Here is a 22,224-nt window from a genome sequence, read left to right on the forward strand (position 1 = left end):
CCGAATTACGCGTCCGGTGCTCTACCTCTGAGCTACGGCGACGGCTGTCAAGTGTTCTGTTTTCGGGGGTATTTATGTTTACAGGTAACCTAACCTTGAGAGTGTTCACCAGCGCCACCCACGTTCATAAGCGGCGGACGTAGAACGTCCTGAGTTACCGCAGGTGTGACGTGGAACGTCATCGAACGGAGAGGGTGGAAGCTGCGTGAGAACCCTCTTATGCTTCCTATGGCGTCAAGGCTGCCAGAACCGAGGCCCTCGCTAAGCAATTAAGCAAACAAGGAAAGGGGAATGAGGGGCTCGTTATAAATATGAAAGAAGCCAACAGCCAAAGAAACCAAGGGGCACAGGGGATTTTTTATTTATTTATTTATTTTGTGGTGTTGAATATGTTATCGCTTAAAGCTAATTGATTAGAAAAGCAGAAGAAAAACAACCACATGCCGCCGGTGGGATCCGAACCCACGACCTCCGAATTACGCGTCCGGTGCTCTACCTCTGAGCTACGGCGACGGCTGTCAAGTGTTCTGTTTTCGGGGGTATTTATGTTTACAGGTAACCTAACCTTGAGAGTGTTCATCAGCGCCACCCACGTTCATAAGCGGTGGACGTAGACCGTCCTGAGTTACCGCAGGTGTGACGTAGAACGTCATCGAACGGAGAGGGTGGAAGCTGCGTGAGAACCCTCTTATGCTTCCTATGGCGTCAAGGCTGCCAGAACCGAGGCCCTCGCTAAGCAATTAAGCAAACAAGGGAAGGGGAATGAGGGGCTCGTTATAATTATGAAAGAAGCCAACAGCCACAGAAACCAAGAGGTACAGGAGATTTTTTTAAATTAATTTATTTATTTTGTGGTGTTGAATATGCTATCGCTTAAAGCTAATTGATTAGAAAAGCAGAAAAAAAACAACCACATGCCGCCGGTGGGATCCGAACCCACGACCTCCGAATTACGCGTCCGGTGCTCTACCTCTGAGCTGCGGCGATGGCTGTCAAGTCTTCTGTAACCTAACCTTGAGAGATAAGGATGTGTACATTAATTTAGTTTCTAAGCGCCCAACACGATCTAATCATTCGAAAAAATTAAAAGAATTTTCTTGCAGGACTAACGTGTTTAAAAACTAATTTATTCCACGGACAGTAAGTGAGTGGAATGCGCTCACCTCGAGTACAGTGGAATGCCCGACGGTCCAGTCATTCTGCGGCATGCCTAACAGTATTGAGACCAAACAGCATTATCATCGTGTCCTTATGCGCAATGCCTTAAGTGCTCCATATGCATGATTGTTTTCATTGTTTGTATATTTCGTTTCTTGCTGAAGTGATTGAGCATGCATGGTTGTGTCGTGCTGCTGTGTACGCGCCTTGTTGTTTTTCTCGCGCTTTACTTTTCGTTACTATTATTACGGCTTGATTTCGTCTCTCCTTCTCACTTGAATTCTTGTAATGCTTTTTTGTTATGTACATTTCCTTGATGTATTATTGATATGCCCACTCCTGCCTAAGGCCTCAAACCGAGGCCGGCAGTATCTTGTAAATAAAATAAAAATAAAATTTTTTTGCAAAAGAAAGTGCGATCATTATGCGAGTAAATGCGGTAAATGGATTCTGTTAGCCACGTCGTTATGGCACATTGTGTTAATCCCCGTCATGACGCACACGCCACCAAGGTCACACTTGTGGACAAAGAAATGAGTTCTGCTGTGGGTAGTCTCGTGAGGCATGCATTGCCATGTTGGGACATGGACACAAAATTTGTGCTGTGTTGGACTTGAAAGGAGCCATTTACGGCATCACTTGTGAAACGTCAAAGAAAGTCTGCTTGGAGCATAATAATTCCTCTTTCATATATCTTTATTTATTTGATTATTTCACAGAACTTGATGTGTATATTCTGCTTTAATATTGTGAGACGAGAGACAGAGCGCAGGATGGAGCGAGCTTTAATGTCACCCGCAAATATGGCGACCAACCCTTCGAAAAAGAAGATGAGCGATGATGATGGATATGTACAGATGAAGACGAAGGTCGCATGTTGTGCTTACACTTTCTCCCCTCGCGTACGAAAGCGACCGGCCCGGGCGCAGGTTATAGCACAGTAGGGCGACGGGCGAAGGGTTTGAGGCGGGAAACATGAACAATCTCGGCACCTCGGCAACGACGATCATTAACAGGATGAACAGGGGCAACGCGATAGTTCACCGGGGACGTTTGTTCGAGTACAGTATACGGACCAATATAACGGCTCAAGAATTTTTCACACAATCCCGGGGTACGCACTGGAGTCCACAGCAGTACCTCATCACCAGGGTGAAAAAATATGGCACGGTGGGAGAAATCATAGGTGCTTTTCCGGGAGGCTTGGGAGGCGTCGGTATTCAGGCGGGCAATGGTACGGCAGTAGGTAAGACGAGAAGTAAACTGTTCGTGAGAGAGTCTGGAAGAGGTTGAGGGGGCGGAGAAGAAAGACGCTTCGAGGGTGAAGGTAGGTTGACGTCCATACACAAGGAAGAATGGGGAGAAGCTGGTGGTTCTTTGCACGGCAGGGAAGCATGGTGTCCCAGCTGGTGTGGTCGGGCTGGATGTACAGTCTTTGTCAAAAGTAACAAGGCTGCACGTTTTTCTTCTCAGTCGCATATTAAAACTATTATGACAGCCCTCAAGCTCTAAATCTCTGTACGGTAGAAGAAGCCCTGTTCTCACCTTGAAAGAACTTTTTGATCTTTAGGAAAGCCGTGAGTGCTCTGTTATACGAATTAGAAGCAAACCATGGAACCTGGTTACTTTTGACAAAGACTTACGTGGCTAGCATATCGGACAGCGTGCGATGGAAGCGCTCTGTGAGCCCATCGGTCTGAGGTTGATAAGCTGAAGAGGCTTTGTGCACGGTTCTGAAGGCGTGAAGAACTTCGGCAAGGATGCTGGAGAGGAAGGACTTGCCGCGGTCACTAATAAGGACACGAGGAGCTCCATGGCGCAGAAGGATGGCGTTCAGGAAGAAATGGGCGATCTCTGAAGCAGAGCCAGAAGGAAGAGGGGCCGTTTCAGCGTATCTGGTTAAGTGGTCGATGGCAGTGACGATCCAATGGTTGCCCGTTGGTGTTAATGGTAAGGGACCGTAGAGGTCAATCCCAGCGACTTCAAAAGGGGAGAAAGGACAGGGGAGAGGCTGTAGAAGGCCCGCAGGGGCAGATGTGCTCCATTTGCGACGTTGGCAAGAGATGCAAGACGCAATATATTTTCCAACAGCGGTTGAGAGGCCGGGCCAAACGAAACGGCGCTTGATGCGGTCATAAGTTTTGTGAAAGCCTAAGTGGCCAGTAGCGGGGTCATCGTGAAAGGCCTGCAATACTTCTCGGCGAAGAGAACGGGGTACGACAGGCACCCATGAGTCACCGAAGGGGCTGTAATTGTGCCAAAGAAGGATGTTGTCGACTAGCTTGAAAGAGTTAAGTTGGCGACGTAGACGGGCATTCGGTGGCCGCGTAGCACCGCTCAGACGGTCGATAAGAGTCCGGCAGTAAGGGTCGGCCCGCTGCGCTGAGGCGAGATCGACAAGACTGGGAGCGGGCATCAAGTCAATGGGTGCGGCGGTCAAGGTTGAGATAGCCGTCGAAGGGGTAGTTTGGCAGTTTGAGGATGCGGAGGACACGCACGGATGTTGAGTTTGGGCGAGGGGACAACGAGATAGCGCATCGGCGTCCTGGTGTTTCTTGCCCGATTTATAGGTGACGGTAAAGTCATATTCCTGGAGACGGAGAATCCAGCGGCCGAGGCGCCCGGACAAGTTTTTCTGCGAGGAAAACCAGCACAGGGCATGATGGTCAGTGACAACTGTGAACTGGCGGCCGTACAAATAAGGGCGAAATTTCAGAATGGCCCAGACAACAGCGAGGCACTCGTGCTCAGTTATCGTGTAGTTCTGTTCCGCTGCAGTCAGTGTATGACTGGCGTAGGCGATGACTTGCTCGCACGAGGAGTGCTGCCGCTGCAGAAGAACGGCACCAATGCCGTGTCCACTGGCGGCCGTGTGTAAAATCGTTAGAGCATTGTCGTCGAATAGTGCCAGTATCGGATCAGATGTGAGAGCCTTCTTTAAGGTAGTAAAAGCGACCTCACAGGTCTCAGACCAAACAAACGGCGTGCCAGCGCAGAGGAGCTTATGCAAAGGGGCCGCAATAGAGGCAAAGTTGCGTATAAAGCGCCGGAAGTATGACGCTAGCCCCAGAAAACTGCGCAGGTCTTTGACGCGCGATGGGCGGGGAAAATGCAAAACTGCAGCCACTTTGTCGGGATCAGGCTTTACACCCTTCTGACTAACGACGTGACCGAGGACCTTGATAGAAATGGAAGCAAAGCAACATTTCTTGGTGTTTAACTGAAGGCCGGCCTCAGAAAGTGCGCTTAATACTTCATCGAGACGAACAAGGTGTTCAGAAAAAGTCGAAAAAAAAAAATGACTGTCGTCGAGGTAGCAAAGGCACGTTTTCCACTTGAGGCCTCGGAGAACGGTGTCGATCATGCGCTCGAACGTGGCCGGAGCATTGCATAGGTCGAACGTCATAACGTTGAATTCGTATAAGCCATCGCGAGTGGCGAAAGCAGTTTTTTCCTTGTCGGCCTCATGCATCGGTATTTGCCAGTATCCGATCTTAGGTCGAGACTAGAGAAAAATTGTGCACCTTGGAGACAGTCGAGGGCGTCATCAATCCGAGGCAGCAGATAAACATCTTTTCTAGTGATCTTGTTAAGGGCGCGATATTCAACACAAAAGCGTACTGAGCCATCCTTCTTTTGAACCAGCACAACAGGCGAAGACCAAGGACTCGAAGAAGGGCGTATGATGTGGCTCTTGAGCATGTCCGCTACGCTATCTTGAATAACCTTGCGCTCACTAGAAGACACACGAAACGGGCGACGGCGAATGGCGCCCGAACCATCTGTGTAGATGCGATGCTTTGCTGCGGTGGTTTGGCTCAAGGTTGTTGTCTGGGTATCGAAGGAAGCGGCATGCTTGGTCAAGACGGCAAGCATTTCATCTTTTTGAGCCGGGGTGAGACCGGGGCTGATAGCAGCTGAAATAGATGCAGAGGCAGAAGCAGGGGTCGGAAGGACGAAGCTTGATGGGGCAGAGGAAAGAACGGTTACAGGTTGAGTGCTATCCACAGAAGCGATGGCTGTGCCTTGACGCAGAAGAATGGGTTCCGGCGTAGTGTTGAAGGCAGTCAGTAGTGAAGACCCATTGTTGAAGCGGAGCAGGGACGCGACGAGAAAGATGCCCCTTGAGAAAAGACGGGGGCTTGGTGTGACGAAAAAGTCCCCAGCGTTGACGTGGGCAGAAGCAACAGAGAGGACATCTTCGCAGCCGGGGTAAAGTACATGGTCAGCGGTGGTAACCAAAAGATGAGAAGGCAGGACAGAAACGGCAGAAAGTTCGAATTCAGTAGCTTGTAGAGTAGGGGGACAGCAGTTAATTACAGATTGCGCAGAGTGGAGGAAGTCCCAGCCGAGGATGAGGGGATAAGCACAGGAGAGAAGCACAACAAATACTATGTAGTGTAGGATGCCGTCGATAGTGACGTGTGCTATACACAATCCGGAAGGACGCATTGATTCATCATTGGCAGCACGGAGAGAAGGACCACTGTAAGGGGTGCGCACTTTGCGAAGATGAGAACATAAAGCAGAACTAATTACAGAAATGGCGGCGCCCGTATCGATCAATGCTTCTATTACAGTGCCTTCAATATCAACGGTTAACATGTTCGATGGCTGTGCAGGAGGAATTGAGAGGTCGGCGTGCGGTGGAGTTTTATCTTCAGAAACTGCACAATTTAGTTTTCCGTGTGGCCAGTTGTCTGAGAGGATGGTGGACGTAGAGGCGATGAGGAGCGACGGAAAGGCGATGGGGAGCGGCGGCGCGATGACCTGACGTTCGAGGAGCGGTCCGGAGAGGTAGAGGGAGAGGAGGGATGATAATTAGCATGGTCGGCAAACGGTGGCGGTAAGCGTACGACGAGTGCGTAGCGTCTTGAGAGAAGTCCCCGTACGATGGGCGACGAGGAGGACTGGTGGCAAACGTCGGGCGGTAAGCAGGTGACGAGTACGTAGCTCCGTTGCGAAAGTCAGGGTACCACTCGCGCTCGTCGCGCTGACGCCGACGGCATACACGGGCAACATGCCCGCGAATTCCGCAGTAGTGACACACCGGCCGACGTGCAGGCGGACTCCAAACAGGATACATAGCGGGGCTCAGGGACACAGAGACCGGAGTTTGCTGGACGGGCTGTGGATGGGACGGATAAACAGCAGCAGGAGGCGTCGCAGCAACCTGGGCATAGGTAGGTGCAAAACGCGGTACAGGTGGTTCCGCAGCCAAGGGACGAGTGACCGAAGCGAGCTCGTCTTTGATGAGATCACGCAAAGGCGAGGACGACGGGGCTGGGTGCGGGTGGGAGTCGACTGGCGGTAAGGTGGAGCCGTGCAGTTCCTCCTGTATAATGGAGCGAATGAAGGAGCGTAAGTCTACGTCTGGTGAAATTGGGGTGTCCAAGGTGTCTGTTAAGTGAAGTGACTGAAGGTCGTCAAGACGATGGCAAGTTGTTCGGATGTCTTGGACTGACGTTGGATTCTGAGCAGCAAGCGTATTGAAAGCAAATGACCCAAGCCCTTTCAGAAGATGACGTACCCGATCGTACTCTGACATAGCGCTGTTGACACGTCGACACAGGGCAAATACGTCTTCAATGTAGGATGTGTAGGACTCACCGGGTAGCTGAACGCGCGTATCTAGCTTTTTTTGGTAGACAGCGGGGCTTGCACCAGATGTGCCAAAAATTTGTCGTATCTGTGACGAGAAGTGAGCCCAGTCCGGGATGGCATCTTTGTGGTTCACGAACCAAGTCTTGGCCACGGCAGTGAGGTAGAAGGACGCGTTTACAAGTTTCATCGCTGAGTCCCTACGATTATAGACACTGACCTGGTTATATTGGTCGAGCCAGTCCTCTACATTGTCCCCACGAAGACCAGCAAAAATAGGAGGCTCGCGCTGGAGTGTATAGTGATGGTCCAAGTGGAGTGTCCAGAAGATTGGGAAGGACCGGGTTGGGTCATCATTGCTGGCTCCAGACGCTTCGAATCGAGAGGAAGAAGAACGGGGGGCCCATCGGGAGTACGAGTGGTGTTGTCGCTGACGGTATCCATCGGTGTGGATGGTACGAGCAGGTGGCGACCGGAACGTAGCTGCAGTCTGGCGGCGGAGAGGTACTGGGATCGATACCCATCACCTCCACCACTTGTGAGACGGGAGACAGAGCGCAGGATGGAGCGACCTTTAATGGCACCCGCAAATATGGCGACCAACCTTTCGAAGAAGATGAGCGATGATGATGGATATGTACAGATGAAGATGAAGGTCGCATGTTGTGCTTACAATATATGTATATATATCTTCAAAATTTGTATTGATGAACATTATGTACGTCTTTGTGATTCTATTACATGTGTATTTCCTGACGCGTATCATTTTGCACTAGACGAGCATAGAAGCTATTGTTTTAACCACACAATTGTATTTATGAAGTGTATTTCATTATTTGTATTCTGTAGTGTGTACTTCTGTTCTTCTTGTGTTGTATCTTTCTTATGTTTATTTCCATCACCTTATATGTCGAAGCCACTGCTATCTAACGGGTTTCCGGGCTCGGTCAAGCTGCGAAAGCAGCTTTTTGCCTGGAAATCCTTCCAGTTGTTCTAGAGAAATAAACTCAATTCAATTCAGTTCAATGTACTTAGCGTCAAAAGAGATGTTTTCAGATTTATTTAATATTCAATTTTGACTTTGTATAGAATTATTTCAAGCATGTTTCAGATGCTGTTGGTGATGCATGATGTTCTATAATGTCCAGTAGAAAGGAAGTGTACTAGGGTTTCATTAAAGGGATGCTGAAAGGTTTCCCAGAAAAATTGAGTGAAGAGATGCACTTTACAGTTTTCCACCCTCGGAATTCGAATTTCTCATCGAAATTAGGCAAAGGAAAGCGCAAACCTATTTTATTTTGGCGAAACGTGCAGCAGCAGCATCGGGCCAGCTCGCGCGCCTCGTTGCCGCCTGTGATTGTTTGGGCGCCTCGTGACGTGAACACTGGCGTTGGCTCGGTGAGCCCGGCTCGGTCGCCGCCGATGTAGTACAGGAAGCGCGGCGCGCGGTGGTTCGGGGCTGTTGGTGTGATGCTTATATCACGATGGAACACATCGAAAATTGCCAGGAGGATCTTGGCGTCATCCCCTACATGTACGAACCAATCGCAAATAGCAAACCGCTCCAAGGAAGCAACGATGCTGGCGCAAGCGGTGCTTCTGGCTTGGACGAAAGCGAAGCCTCAGCATCTCCACGTGTTGGAAATGTCCTTTGGTAAGCATACTTTTCTAGCCAAACTTCATTCAGAGATACAGTGAATTAAGTTTGAAGCGAGCAAATGTAGTATAGCACTGCTCCACGAAACTTTCCTAATGCAATGTAAGCGGGATGCGATCGTCGGCATTGTTGTCTTGCCGCTTGTCGGTGCTGCCGCAAATCTGCTTGTAATCCACACAGACCATTGACATGCGCAAGAAGTTATCAGACTCTTTTTGCTCGCAAATTTTATGCTGACATCGCTTCATGGTCGCTGCTTGCCGGCTCGGTTCATAACACACGCGTAAAACAGAAGTTCACGGCGCTTTGCGGCAGAACTCGTCGAGGTGACAAACGTGCGCCTTCCGTTCTGCGTGCCAAGATGGGATCTGGCAGTAAATTAAAATCCCTGTTTAGGCGAGTTGCTTCATACTGAGAGCCCTTGTAGGAATATCTCCATCCATTTGCGGCCGCCTTTATCGTGCTGTTCTCAGATCAAGCGACAAGTGATTTTTTTTCACTAACTCGATGGCCTCGTGCTGCAGACGAGCAGGCCGAATCGCAAGGCTGGCTGTAGCACACGTGACGCACAATTATATAATATTATTATTAATGTATGAAGCTATGCTGCATTCGGCAATTTTTTACGACTACATGTGTTATTATAAATGTATTCCTGGCAGTTGACTGATGCCATTGTAAACACTCTAATTCCATAACAGGTGTTCCTGCGACCGCTGCATTGCAATGGAAAAGGAGGAAGATTGCTGCTGCTGCCAAGAAGTTAATGAGATTGCCAGAAAGCAGAAGAATCCGCAATGCATTACAAGCACAAAAAAATTCAAAGATGCTTGTCTCAACAGGACTGTGCTTGAAGTTGCTCTTGCACAAGAAGGTACCATTCTATCTGCAAAAGGAGACAAGAACTCCACAGACAGGTGAGACAGCAGGTGTAGCTAAGAGAGTATATGCACAATAATGTTATTTACTTTCACTTCCATAGGCAGTTGAGATATGCTGCATATCGGCAATTCGCATATCTCGTATGGAGAAGAATGGGGAAGCACGAAAGGCGTATTCTGCCAAGTTTTGTCCTGGATGCTATCCGCAAGAAATATCCGTCTGAAAATGGAGTCTACACAGGGTTCAAACATTTTTCATCAAGAGTGAGTGTTTGCACCTTTTACAACTTTGATGCATGTAGTAAATGTCTGACACAAAGAAGTGTGAATGTGAAGCACACAATTGAATAACTTTTATTTCATATCATTTTGCTATGTTGCCATACACACTCAAAGTAAAACATAGTTACTACTAGAACATACATGCATACATACATACATGCATACATACGTGCATACATACATATGTACATACATACATACACATAATGACAAGCATATTTACACAGCTGTCGTCGACGTCTTCCAAGGTTCTGCCACAAAACCATGTTCAATTAACTACTTGTTGAACCTTGTTTTTCGCTGCTTTACAAGTGCTTCTTTTGGTGTCTTCAGAAAGCGGCTGCTGAGAGGTGGCGGAATCTCCACATTTGTCGTCCTTCTTGTCCGCAACACAGTTGGAGCCTCGGACATAACCAGCTCTAGCAGTCTCTTGACATAGCCTGCATGAGGATGTAACAAAACAATGTTATCTGCACAAATAAAGTGGAGTACATCAGCTTACCATGTGTGGGCTGCTCCTTTAGAGGACAGGCAACAGGATTACCTCCTGTGGCTTTCGGATATCCTGTGTGCATGCCTGCCTTCTTTCACCGTTTTAATTGTAATGCATGGCTGCTAGTCGAGTCCTGGAAACAGTTACATAACCCATTTCATTTGTCATGCAGAGCTATTTTATTGCAGCGAACAATTGCAGAGGACATGCAAGAACAATTTTGTGCAGCCATAAGATGCAGAATACAATATGGGAAGTTAAAACATTTGTAATTACATAAACCACTGCGTGTTGGACAATGCTTAGACCGTGGCTTAACTCATACTAAGCTGCCATTTCATAAAAATATGTCCTCCATGAATGTGTAAAAAAATGTTCAATGCTCCCTGTGGCATGAGTATGCTTTTCATTTGATATTTGGCTTACATATCAATCTCCCAGAAGAAATTTTCTGCACCAAAATAGACATCAGCTTGGTTTAACTATTTTGTCAAGATATAACTATAAAACTCAATACTTAACTTGCCACCATGCCTTCGAAGGAGTACTGACACAACTTAGGTGCAAAATGGAGCAGAACGCTGTGAAAAGCTTCTAAACCATAGGTCTGGAACTTTGTTGCCAGATGTGGTAAGTCTCTTAGGAGGACCTTGGAAGTTGCTACTTCCTTCAGCTTCTGGAAAGCCTTGGACTCTGAATGAAGAAGTACAGAAGCACCAGCTTTCTAATTACAAAATGTACAACTCGTCATAAGCAAGCAGTTCCTGCTCTTGTATTATTCCACTTAGTGTAGTAACATTACATTTTTGAGTATCAAGCAAAGCAATATATCGGCTCCATTTATACTATTTGTCTTTAGACTGACTGTGTGGCTATAAACGGGGCTGTAGTTCAAGTGGCTACTTCTGAAATGTGAAAAAATTAACTATGCATGCTACAGGAGACGCAATGACAGAAAAAGTGACCAGAGAAAACAACAGATTATTCATCACAGCCCAAAATAGAACTTCAACTGAAAACAGGTTACAAAACTTTCCGAGATGGTCAGTCACAGTACACTATACTCCTGGACAGCTTTTTGTGCCTCTGCATCAAAAGGCAAAGCTATGAATGGTATCTGTCCCTATGCTGAGGGTAGCAGTTGTTCACTGTACGGCTTATGGGTGCAGGGGTTAACGGGGAAGCTGGAAAGAGGATGAAGATTTGCTGGTGCTGAGGAAGACCACACACCATGGCACAGGAACGAAGTACCATCTCCTTCCCTTTCTTGCACAGCATTTACTGTAGAGCCACAGAAAGCTCTACAGCTGAAAAAAATTGCACTGATGTATTTCACATTTCTATCAAATAGGCAGCGTACCTGCACTCAGCCACTCCCTTGGTTCAATGTCTTCAAGGAGGCAGAATGGGAAGAGCTGATCTTCGTGGCTGTGAAATGTCTCTTATATGATTTAGAAGAGACTTCCACTTTGGAACAATTAGTTCTTTGTGGCCCTAGCTTGAGGCAGCTGACCAGTAGAGGTGGTTGCCGACAGCCTGCGTCCATGCCGTGAGCTCTTTACAGTCGTCCCTTTTGGCCGCAGCAACCAACTTCTTGCGAACACCTGACAGAAATATTAAAATAAAAGTGAAGCATACATTCCTTGCAAGGATATATAACAGAAGTTAACGTATTCTGATCCATAAAAAAAAAAGCCTGCACGATACCTTTCACGACATGCATACATCGAATTCGTGCATGATGTCCGCCTTCTCCTTTCGAAGAAAACATTTTATTTGTGCGTGCCGGTCGGTCACAATAGATGATATCTGAACCTGGCGATCACGGAGAAATTCAAGGCCAAGTTTCAGCCCTTCCAGCTCCATGTGGCTACTTCCACCAACTTCATTGAAGTGTAAAATGGGAAAAGATTCAGTACGCGTATTTATATATTATAACTGCACATACTCTGGAGACAGAAGGAAAGTGAAGTGACCATTTGTTGCACAGAACTGTCTTCTTGCGCTGCTAGTTACATAAACAGCATGCTATAAAAAACATGCTGAAGTTGAAACAAACCTGCACAAGCTCAAAATGTAATATTTTGTTGCGCTCAAGATCCATCAAAGAGTAAGTGCCACACTGCGCTGAATCCAGGTGAATCGGCCCGGCCATCACCAGCAAGTTTGACACCTTGCTCAGTCACACCCGCAAGCAACACTTGCTGTTCTTTTTTCCATACCTTAAAAGAAATATTCCAAGAGCAATAAGCACTTGCAGTCAATTACTTAAAACTATGTTATAAGAAATTTGCTTACTGTCTCAATGGCAGGCCAGAGGTGAGAACGTTGGATGTTAAAAAATGTCGTGTCTCCGAAAAGTTGCACACCAATAATAGAAAACATTCTGGTTGGTTGGTTTATGGGGTTTAACGTCCCAAAGCGACTAAGACTATGAGAGACGCCGTAGTGGTGGGCTCCGGAAATTTCGACCACCTGGGGTGCTTTAACGTGCACTGACATTGCACAGTACACGGGCCTCTAGAATTTCTCCTCCAAAGAAATTCAACCGCCGCGGCCGGGATCGAACCAACGTCTTTCGGGTCAGCAGCCGAGCACGATAACCACTGAGCCACCGCGGCGGTGGATAACCACTGAGCCACATTCTAAGTGTAGCGGTTGGGTTGCACCCACTGAACAGTATTGCGGAGGAAAGCCGTAGGTTTGTGACAGGCAGCTGCTGAATGCAATCTTGATTTTGCCACAAAAAATTGTGGCCTGATTTACAGACTGTAAGCACACGGAAGAGAGTGCCTTTGCAGTCCACATGGCATATGCAAGGTGCAAAACACTTGCGGCACAAATTGAAGAGCACCTAAAGATGCTTCTCTTCGGCCAAAATAATTCTCTCCTTCTCAGTGCTGTCGTTGCAGTCCTGATCACAGTCCTCACTGCAGTTTTCTTCATCAGACTCGATACTCCTGGAAGAAATAGCAACCTTTCAGCTAAGTTACACACCGCAAACAAACATAAAAACATGCAAAACTACTGCAGCTACTCTGATTTTTGGCTCTGAAATATTGGCATTCTTTAACAGCATTAATATAACATACCCATGATCCCAGTCATCCAAGGCGCAGTACTCATCATCACGGCTGAATGAGTCACCACTGCCATCGTCACACAGCTCATCATCATCATGGTCATCCCAGCCTTCTTCACGCATGGTGGTGCACAGCTTAACTTGGGTGGCTGTGCTTATCATGGAGGCACCAACCTGAATACCTGAAAAAACATTGAGGTACATGCAGCAGTTATTAAAACTGAATGACATTTGTTTCAATCAAGCAGTAGTGTCCTCAAGCTCAGTTTTTACTGAAATTAAAGTGTTTGTTGTGTATGATATGAGCCCAACAGTTCTCTCAACAGTGTGCATATTTATTTTCTGTACTGAAAGAAAGCATATGCCTGGGACATAATGGAAAAGGCATGCTTAATTAATGAGAACATACCTATCGAAACACCACAAGGCTTCGTCTGCGCTGTTTTGACACCACTCTTTTTTTCATGTTTGCTTGTGACGCTTTAGAACACTTTAGAAGCGAGAAATATAACAAAGAACACAAAGTTCACACCCAAGCAATTTATTCATACTTTCTTCCTTTGAAACCAATGGACATGACTGTGTTAGAGGAGAGCATTTGTGGTCACGTACGTTTGGTTGAAAACTAGAAGGCCATTGTTTCCACACACAATGGCCATTGAAAGAAGATGGCCCGCAATTGAAAGAAGAACTTTGTTCGCATTAGAAAATTAATTTTTACTTTTGTATATAACTTTAAAAGGCATTAAAATGATTATGTGTTTACAAAGAAATACTATATATATATAAATAAAGTGCTGTACACTCATATTGGTGGTCCTTTTCGTGGCTTTAACTTTTACATTAGAAACACCCAATCATAAGAATTTGTCTTTCTGCCTGTTCACAATTTCCCGCTTATCCATATGAAATAAGAGCATACATGCAGTCGTGGCTGCTTGAAGGTAAAACGAAAGACGACTGCTTGCCAAGAACAAGTGCTTATGCAACTTCGTACCTCCTTAGTCTTACTCTATGGCTGTACACACAGCTCGAAACCAGGGTACTGAGACTGATTATATGCACCGCTAGCCTTGCTGGATGTGGCTTGATGATAGCACATGCTGGCTCTGCAGAAGCTTCTGCATTCTCTTTATTCTTACTACGCGCAGGTAATGTAGGAAAAGAAAACTGGTCCTGCATATCATGAATATTGCACCACCGCACCTGTCACTTCACTATGCTCCGCACATTGCGCCGCAAGGGTACTACACTACATCTGCGTGCTAGTTTCTGCCGTCAAGGCTATTCTTCCAGCACTTTCTGGTGAAGATCTTTCATGTCTTGCGTTCCATCCAGGTAAACGATGTCATTCTGAGTGTCCTTCACCTCTTGCAAGTTCTTGAGGTACATCGGCCAGACAACCTTCTCGAAGTAACAAGGCACACCGGCTGGATCGTAAGTGCGCGTCTGACGCCTAACGAAATACTCCTCTCGGGCCAGCGTGAAAATAGTACCGCTTGTCGAAGAGCTTCGCAGGCTAATGTAGTTGTATATTATGTATTGTATTATTGTATATTATTCGGTCCTCGCGGCAGCTGCGATGTGCAATTAGTGACAGTGTCGAAACGTTTTTCCCAATCGACGCTCGCAAGTGGCTTCCAGTTACCATGATTCAATTCGACGACCATTTAGTGGTTCTTGTCGAATTTGCAGCGGAAGTATTCGTCCTGATGTACTATGACGCAGTCCTCGAACACCTGTTGCAGATAATTGACGAGCGAAGTCTTGCCGCCGTTGGTGACCCTGGAGACTGATCAAGATCGAGTCATTGAGCATGGCAGCGCTGAATTTGTAATGCAGAAAAACACGAAACTGCGCAGGTCTTGGGCAAGGGTTGATAAGAGCTTTTCGTTGAAGGGAAGAAACCAGAACAATAAAATGTCGGCTAAAGGTGAACTTGCCTGCTTTTTTTGCAGCTTGTCCCTCACGGATTGCTCACAGCAGTCGTAAGTTCTGCACAGAATTGCCTAGAAGGAAGAGAGAGAGAGTTTTCTTGACAAGAGGAGTAGTCAGCACTTGCTATGGGCATGGCTCTGCGAAGTAGAAAGCAGACGCTCATGGCTCATGGGACTAGTTCGCGGCGGGGGAGGCTTTCACCACTCGACATCACGCCGTTACTTCCTGCGCATGCACAGTGCTGTTATAGCGATCGTGACACAGCTTGGCACGTCGTCTGCTTCCCTCGCAGTCGCGGCCCCAAGCCGTTCGCGGTGCTGGCGTGCGCCAGGTGTGTGGCTTCAGATTTCATGGCGGCGTCAACGAATATGCGCGTAGGAGATGAGCGTTGCCGAATCGCAGGGATGGCTTTGCGAACACAACATCAGTGAGGAAGGTCTTCGCAGAGTACTCCCCGCATATCAGCACCTCGGGGCTAGCATTTATTTTGTTTTTCATTTGCATTTCTTTCCGAAGAGCAGGTACTCCGCCGCTCTCCTCTAAATAATATGTACTCTTTGTGCACCTCGTAGATGCTGGTAGAGCAGTGCGAACACCTGCTTCGCACAAGCGGCCGCGCTTCGATGGAACGAAACGTAAAATACACTAATGTGCTAGCTGATGATTTGTGTTGAATTTCAATATGCGTTTGCTGTCGAAGCTAACTGGAATAGCGCATTTAGCGACTGTGCCGACTGTACCGCAAGTTACGCGCTCCGTGTTTGCATTTCTTTTCATCGTGATTGGATCCTCGCTTCACAGTTTTTGATACCTTCAAAGCCGTTCGCGTTGCACGCTGTATCCTTATTTTAGCCTGTGCTTTAGAAATTGACTATAGGAGGCAAGCACAATGTCATTGCTAATGGAGAGCGAAAAACAAAACGGAAGTTAGAAAGTAAAGGTGTATGCATATTTGTTTAGTTTTAATTTGGCCGGATTAAATGTTTGTGGCAGGCGGAGTAGTTTTTTTTTTATGGGGGAAGGTATGCTTCATAGCGGGATTTTTTTTCAGTTCCTTGCATAAACCTCAACATGGAGTGTGCAGTACCAATCACACTAAATCCACTTGAACGCCATATGCCGGCCGCATAATGCTCAGTAATCATAAAAAAAGAAAAAGATAGTGATGGGTATACACTGTAAGCAAAACAGTTGGGGGTTTGTTTACCTCACAACTATTGTTCTTGACACAGGTATGCACTGACTGTCTGAGCTGAATTATGTTATTTTATCAACAAAAAACTAAAAAACAAAGAAAGGCTGCAGCACAAAATTAGTTAACCATTCGTTAATTAAAATAAAACCGTTAATTAAAATTTGCACTTACGTGTGCTGTGCTCCATGATAGTGTATTTTAATAATAAACTGTCATGCAATTGATGGCTGCTTCGACATTTTTCGTTCCATGTAGGGCCGCCGCGATGGCTCAGTGGCTATGGTGCTCGGCTGCTGACCCGAAAGACGCGGGTTCTATCCCGGCCGCAGCGGTTTGATTTCATTTGATTTCATTTATTTTCCTTAAAGGCCCGGTGAGGGGCATTACATAAGGGGTGGGTACAATATTCGTTGGCGGCAAGTGTTAACACGATGACAAATATCAGCGAAGGTCGCGGAGCACATGATTACCAGTGCGGCGAACAGCGCGTTGGCAGTGATCGTGAACACCTGCATGATGAATGGGAATGGGTTAGTGAACTGCGCTGGAGCGTAGCCACCGAGCGTAGCCACCGAGCCACCGAGCCCAATTTCTTTGGGGGAGAAATTCTAGAGGCCCGTGTACTGTGCGATGTCAGTGCACGTTAAAGAACCCCAGGTGGTCGAAATTTCCGGAGCCCTCCACTACGGCGTCTCTCGTAGCCTTAGTCGCTTTGGGACGTTAAACCCCATAAACCAAACCAAACCAAACCGTTCCATGTAGGATCCGAAAGTCAAACAAGGCATATATAGTGTACTATATATGACAAGTGCGGAAATGTCAGACTAGTAGAAAGAAAGAAGGAATTTGTCTTCCAGCAAAGGTCAAACTGCTAACTTAATTTATTTGGTATCAGGTAAAGGTGATCTGACCAGTAGGAAATCAATTTTTTTGATGTGTCATTTTTTACAGCACATATATTTAACAAAACAAATTCGAAATATAATAACCCAGGCCACTTCACCAACTTGCAGGTATGAAAAAAATCTACAGCTGCATTCTATAGCCGTACCGATGCCGGTAAATTCGGCGCGAATACTTAGATACCGCCGTCCGTAAACTTAGCTCGAATGCTAAAATACCGCGACTCGTGAAATTGGCACCAATGCTCAGGCACGCAACTTGAACTTGCAGTGCAACGCACCACGAACGGCTTTGGGGCTGTGGCGCCGAGACGTCACCGCCGTCGTTTAACAACTCTGCGCTTGCGCATTTATCAGCAGTGGTGACGCGAAGTGATGAAAGCCGCGGCCCATTCGCGGCATCCGGAGCATTTCGAAGACAAGTAAATAATCAAACTGAGTTGTCAAAAAATAATTATACTTCCATAACAAATAATATTTTATTTTTGAACTTACTGTCGCTTACATGTAATGATTGTTCGCGAGGAAACCAAACTCAGTATTGTATATTATGACGCGCCGCGGTGGCTCAGTTGTTAAGGCGCTCGTCTACGAAGCCGGAGTACCCGGGTTCGAACCCGACCGCGGCGGCCGCGTTTCGAACCAGGCGGGACGCAAAAGGCGCCCGTGTTCTGTGCGATGTACGTGCACGTTAAATATCCCCAGGTGGTCGAAATTATTCCGGAGCCCTCCACTACGGCGTCTCTCTCTCTCTTTTCTTTCTCTGCCACTTTACTCCCTTCCCTTACGGCGCGGTTCAGGTGTCCACAGAGATATGTGGGACAGATGTTTGTCCATTTCCCTTTTTCAAAAACCAATTTACCAATTTTATTTTGATATTGGCGCTGCAGTCGCGAGCGATGGCCCCTTAGCCATAATCGTCACCATAACCCTGGCGCCCTTACCTGCGTGCATGGAGAAGCTCTTTGGAACGAGGTACCGGATGCTCCGGCTTAGCACGCTCGGCTGTTGAACCATAGTACCCGTGGTTGGAACGTGACCCCGGCAGCCGCCTGCTGATGGGGGCGAAACTCAAAAGGCGCACGTGTGTTGTGGGATGTTAGAGCGTGTTAAAGAACCCCAGGTGGTCGAAATTACGCGGGAGCCTACACTACGGCGTCCCTCATAGCCTGAGTCGCTTGGGACGTTAAACTTCACAAACAAACTTGTCGGTCATAGCAAAGCTGTCCGTGATGTTTTTGTTGTCAGTGCTATTTTGCACAAGTACAACTTCAACCTTAGTTTCGTGGAAAAACAGGTATAGTGTGCTTGTCTTAATCCTGAGTGGAGCCCCTAGTCCAGGGCTCCATGTGCCGCCGTGATCCTGCAGGCCCGCTAGAGCAGCTGTCGCTGGTCTTGCGGGCTCGAGCCGGTCAGAGAGGTCTCAAGAATAACGGCTCTTAGTCCAAGGCCCCGTTGGCCACCGCTAGCTTCTCGGCACGCTCGATGAGCCGGCGCTGGTCGGTCGGCTCCGTGCTTCACAGGGCATCTTCCCAAGAGGAAGGGGTGAGGAAGGTTATGGGTGGGATGCCTCCCGGTGGTGTTGTGCAGGCCCAAACAAAATGGTACAGTGTAGGTCGATGTTCTTGGTAGCTCGGGTATTTGTCCCGGTAAAGGTTGGGGAAGAACAAGTGTATGTGGTACAGGTTACGATACGTGTGTGTCTGAAGTTGGTGCCATGCCAAAGCTTCGGCCTTACTCAGTGTTGGATGCGGTGGTAGCAGTGTTCTTTGTGTGCGGCAATATTCTGTGATATGGGTGTAAGCATGCAATGCCGCGCAGGCGCCCTCTGTGTCTGCTTCATCCTCCGCTTCCATCGAAAGCGCCCTGAAGGTTGCCGCTCGGGCGAGCGCGTGCGCACTCTCGTTGCCAGGAAGGGAGGCGTGCCGAAGGGTCCAAACGATGCTTACCGTGGGGAATATGTCGCGATTGGTTGCTGAGAACGCGCGCGTAGCCTACAAAGATAAAGTACCCTTCCTGAAGGCGCGGCATGCAGCCTGTGACTCTGTAATTATTGTGTATGTTGGACTGGCGTGGTGTTCGTCATGTGTGGCCATGTGGTGCATGGAAGCGAGTGCTACCGCTATGGCGGTCTCCTCAGCCCTCGTGCTCGAGCCCATGCCTAGAACGGAGCTCTTAATCTGAACTGAGCTAGTGGCGTTTGTAACCGCTAAACCCATAGCGTCTCTGCCGTACGGTTATTTCGCCACGTCGACATATAGGACGTTTTGGTCGGAGCCGTATTGGCGCTGGAGTGCCTTGACCCTGGCTGTCCTACGGCCGGCGGGAATCTCGGAGTGCATGTTCTTCGGGACGAACGCCACTCTGATCCTAGATGCGAGTTTGGCCGGGATGGGATGGTACCTCTGCTGCAACGGGGTGGTTGGCTCAGGATAGCCAAGCCGCGCAGAACGGTCGGGTCTATTCTCGTATCTTGAAGACGCGCATACCTCGGCAAAATCACAAGTGCTCAGTCATGTGCACTGACTAAAGTCTGGCCAACCTACGGGCTCACTCAAGCTGACACTCGGAGCGCATGTCTGCGATGTCAGGAAGGCCCTCACGCAGTCGTAAGTGCGCTGGCCATAGTGTGACCTCGCTAGGCCCGTCAAGATGACATCGTGCGACACGTTGGCGAAGATCCCCTTCTGGTCTAAGGCCAGCGCACCCAGGCCTCTGGCCAGCATCCTGGGTCATACGAGGATTATCGATCACTTCCTCTTTCAGCTGGAGGTGAACGTCTCGAGTCGAGAGATGCGACCGGAACCCGAACATGGTGTCAGGGAAGAAGACGTTAGCATCTAAGTGTGGGTGGAGCCTGTTGGCTCGTGTTCCATCAGTTTTCCGACGCACAACGTCAGCGATATGGGACGAAGGTTCTGGAGGGCCTGTTTAGGCTATGTCAGCAGCCTGATTCTAGTATCATTCTAGCAGGAGTGTTCCAGTCCTCCACGCTTCATTATAATAATCTGGTTTATTTTTCATAACATTTTTGATGTTTTCGTTGTTGTGAGTGCTTTTTTGCGTAAGTATACTTTCAACCTTAGTTTACATCTTGATCAGCACTTATTTTAAAATTTGTTTTATGTTTCACTAAATTTTTCCACCCACTTCTGTCCAAGACATTAGATAAGTGCCTCTGAACTAAAAAATAAATTTGTACGACGACGAAGCTTCGCCTCTAAGAGTGGAACGCGCGGCGTCTGACGCCATCGCCCGTCCGGCCCGACGCCTTGCCCGTCGGATAAATCTAAAACTATTTTTTTAGGAAAGGAAATGACTGCAGCAACAGGCTCACTTGTCTTGGTGGACACTACGCCCGAACCACGTATGATACAATTTACGCAGCCCCCATATAGGTCGTCCGTTCTCCCGATTATAGCTCGCCGGTGCGAGTCCCTGCCACGAGCTAGGCTCTAACTTAACTAGTAAGTTTATGTTGCACGAAACGCTGAATCGTTTGACATTATCCGGAACATTCTGCGGCAATTTTACGCAGCCCCCAATTATTTCCTACACGGGGTGCCGACTACTACTACTACGCCGACGGCTTTTCGACCAAACGAGCTGTATACGCTGTCGCGTAATGAGCGTGAGGGAAACATGAATTAGCATTGAAAATGCCTGTGTAGGATCAGATACTGTCATCGTGCTCAAAAATCTCGCTGCAGATGGATTTAAATTAGAACTGGTAGTACCCGTGCAGAAATAGATACTGAGATCGTGCTCGAAAACCTTCATGCAGCGACTACAAAGAGAACAACTTACACACAATCAACGACATGCGTGAATGACTAATACACGAAATCAAACAAAACTGAACCAATCAAAGAAATGCCGTTAACGCCAATTTTTTCTCTGTTAATTCATCCATGTCATAACAAGGAGCTCGCATAGGTCTACAAGAGGGTTTCGCGCATTTCGTTCGTGCTATTTCCATGCTTTCTTTCTGGTTTGGCGATTGCTCATTCTTGACATGGCATTTGTCACAGCAAAACCCCAGGGAATTGAGTTGTAAAAAGAAAAAATTAGGATAACTACGCTGCGAAACACTGAAGAAAACGAAACGTACCATGGTACTTGTTTCCTTATGGGTGAACACCAGCTGTTTCCAAACAAGAGCGTGTGTTTGATTTTTTAAATGGGAAGGTGCTCTGCATCAACTACGCGCGGAAAAATGCGTTTTTTTACTGCTTACGTGTAGAAATGCGAAAGCATTACTGTATTGACAACATCCCCCCCTGCACGCACGCACGCACACACGCACACACGGACACACACACACACACACACACACACACACACACACACACACACACACACACATGCACGCACGCACGCACGCACGCACCCACGCACGCACCCACGCACACACACACACGCACACACACACACACACGCACACGCACACGCACGCACGCACAAACACGTGTCTGACACTACCCAGAACGCTATACGACAAACGGTTGCGTCACTGTTTTGAAAGGAACGTATGGGAAGACATACAAATGAAGGAGCATATGTCGTTGGTTCGAATCCCTATCTCAAGCTAGCCTCCAACTTCACTTAGCACATGTAAGCTATATGCAACAAACTGTTGCAACAGAATTTTGGCATGAATGTCGGGAGAACTGGCGCCACTGGCACACCATTCGTACACACGCGGTCTCCTTCCATATGCTGTGAGGAGGGCTCTGCCCATCACCTGTAATTTTAATGACCAATTAAGTTTTTGCTACCTCCCTCACTATAACCTAATTAAGTGATACCAGGACTACCACCACAAAATTACCACCACGGGGCCATGAAGACGCTACTAGCATTTCACGTTAATATTCAACACTCGCGAAAGGAAACAGATGTTTACGACAGGTAGCCAGGCGCTGGAACTGGTAATTACCGGAAAATTACATTTGCCTAGGGCAGGTATTCACCGCACATTTGGATCACGGGAGCGAAATCACTTGAAGAATAAGCATGGGGTGGAGTGCATTTG

The 22,224-nt window shown here is 47.6% G+C and overlaps 1 protein-coding gene and 2 pseudogenes across 1 annotated transcript; 1 reads left to right on the forward strand and 2 right to left on the reverse strand.

The window, feature by feature from the left end:
* The first annotated feature begins 8,243 nt into the window (after window positions 1-8,243).
* Window positions 8,244-9,648, forward strand: LOC149355458 (P2X purinoceptor 7-like). The gene is made up of 3 exons (XM_089576119.1): window positions 8,244-8,413; window positions 9,118-9,333; window positions 9,399-9,648. The coding sequence occupies exons 1-3, from the start codon at window positions 8,244-8,246 to the stop codon at window positions 9,646-9,648; spliced, it is 636 nt and encodes a 211-aa protein (XP_089432245.1).
* A 207-nt stretch (window positions 9,649-9,855) lies between these two features.
* On the reverse strand, window positions 9,856-14,281 carry LOC149355459 (uncharacterized; annotated as a pseudogene).
* A 157-nt stretch (window positions 14,282-14,438) lies between these two features.
* LOC149355460 (nicotinamide riboside kinase 1-like) lies at window positions 14,439-14,972 on the reverse strand (annotated as a pseudogene).
* Window positions 14,973-22,224: the final 7,252 nt, after the last annotated feature.

Source organism: Amblyomma mixtum, chromosome 3 (genome assembly GCF_055824585.1).
Source record: "Amblyomma mixtum isolate Tamu chromosome 3, ASM5582458v1, whole genome shotgun sequence".
Lineage (NCBI taxonomy): Eukaryota > Metazoa > Arthropoda > Arachnida > Ixodida > Ixodidae > Amblyomma > Amblyomma mixtum.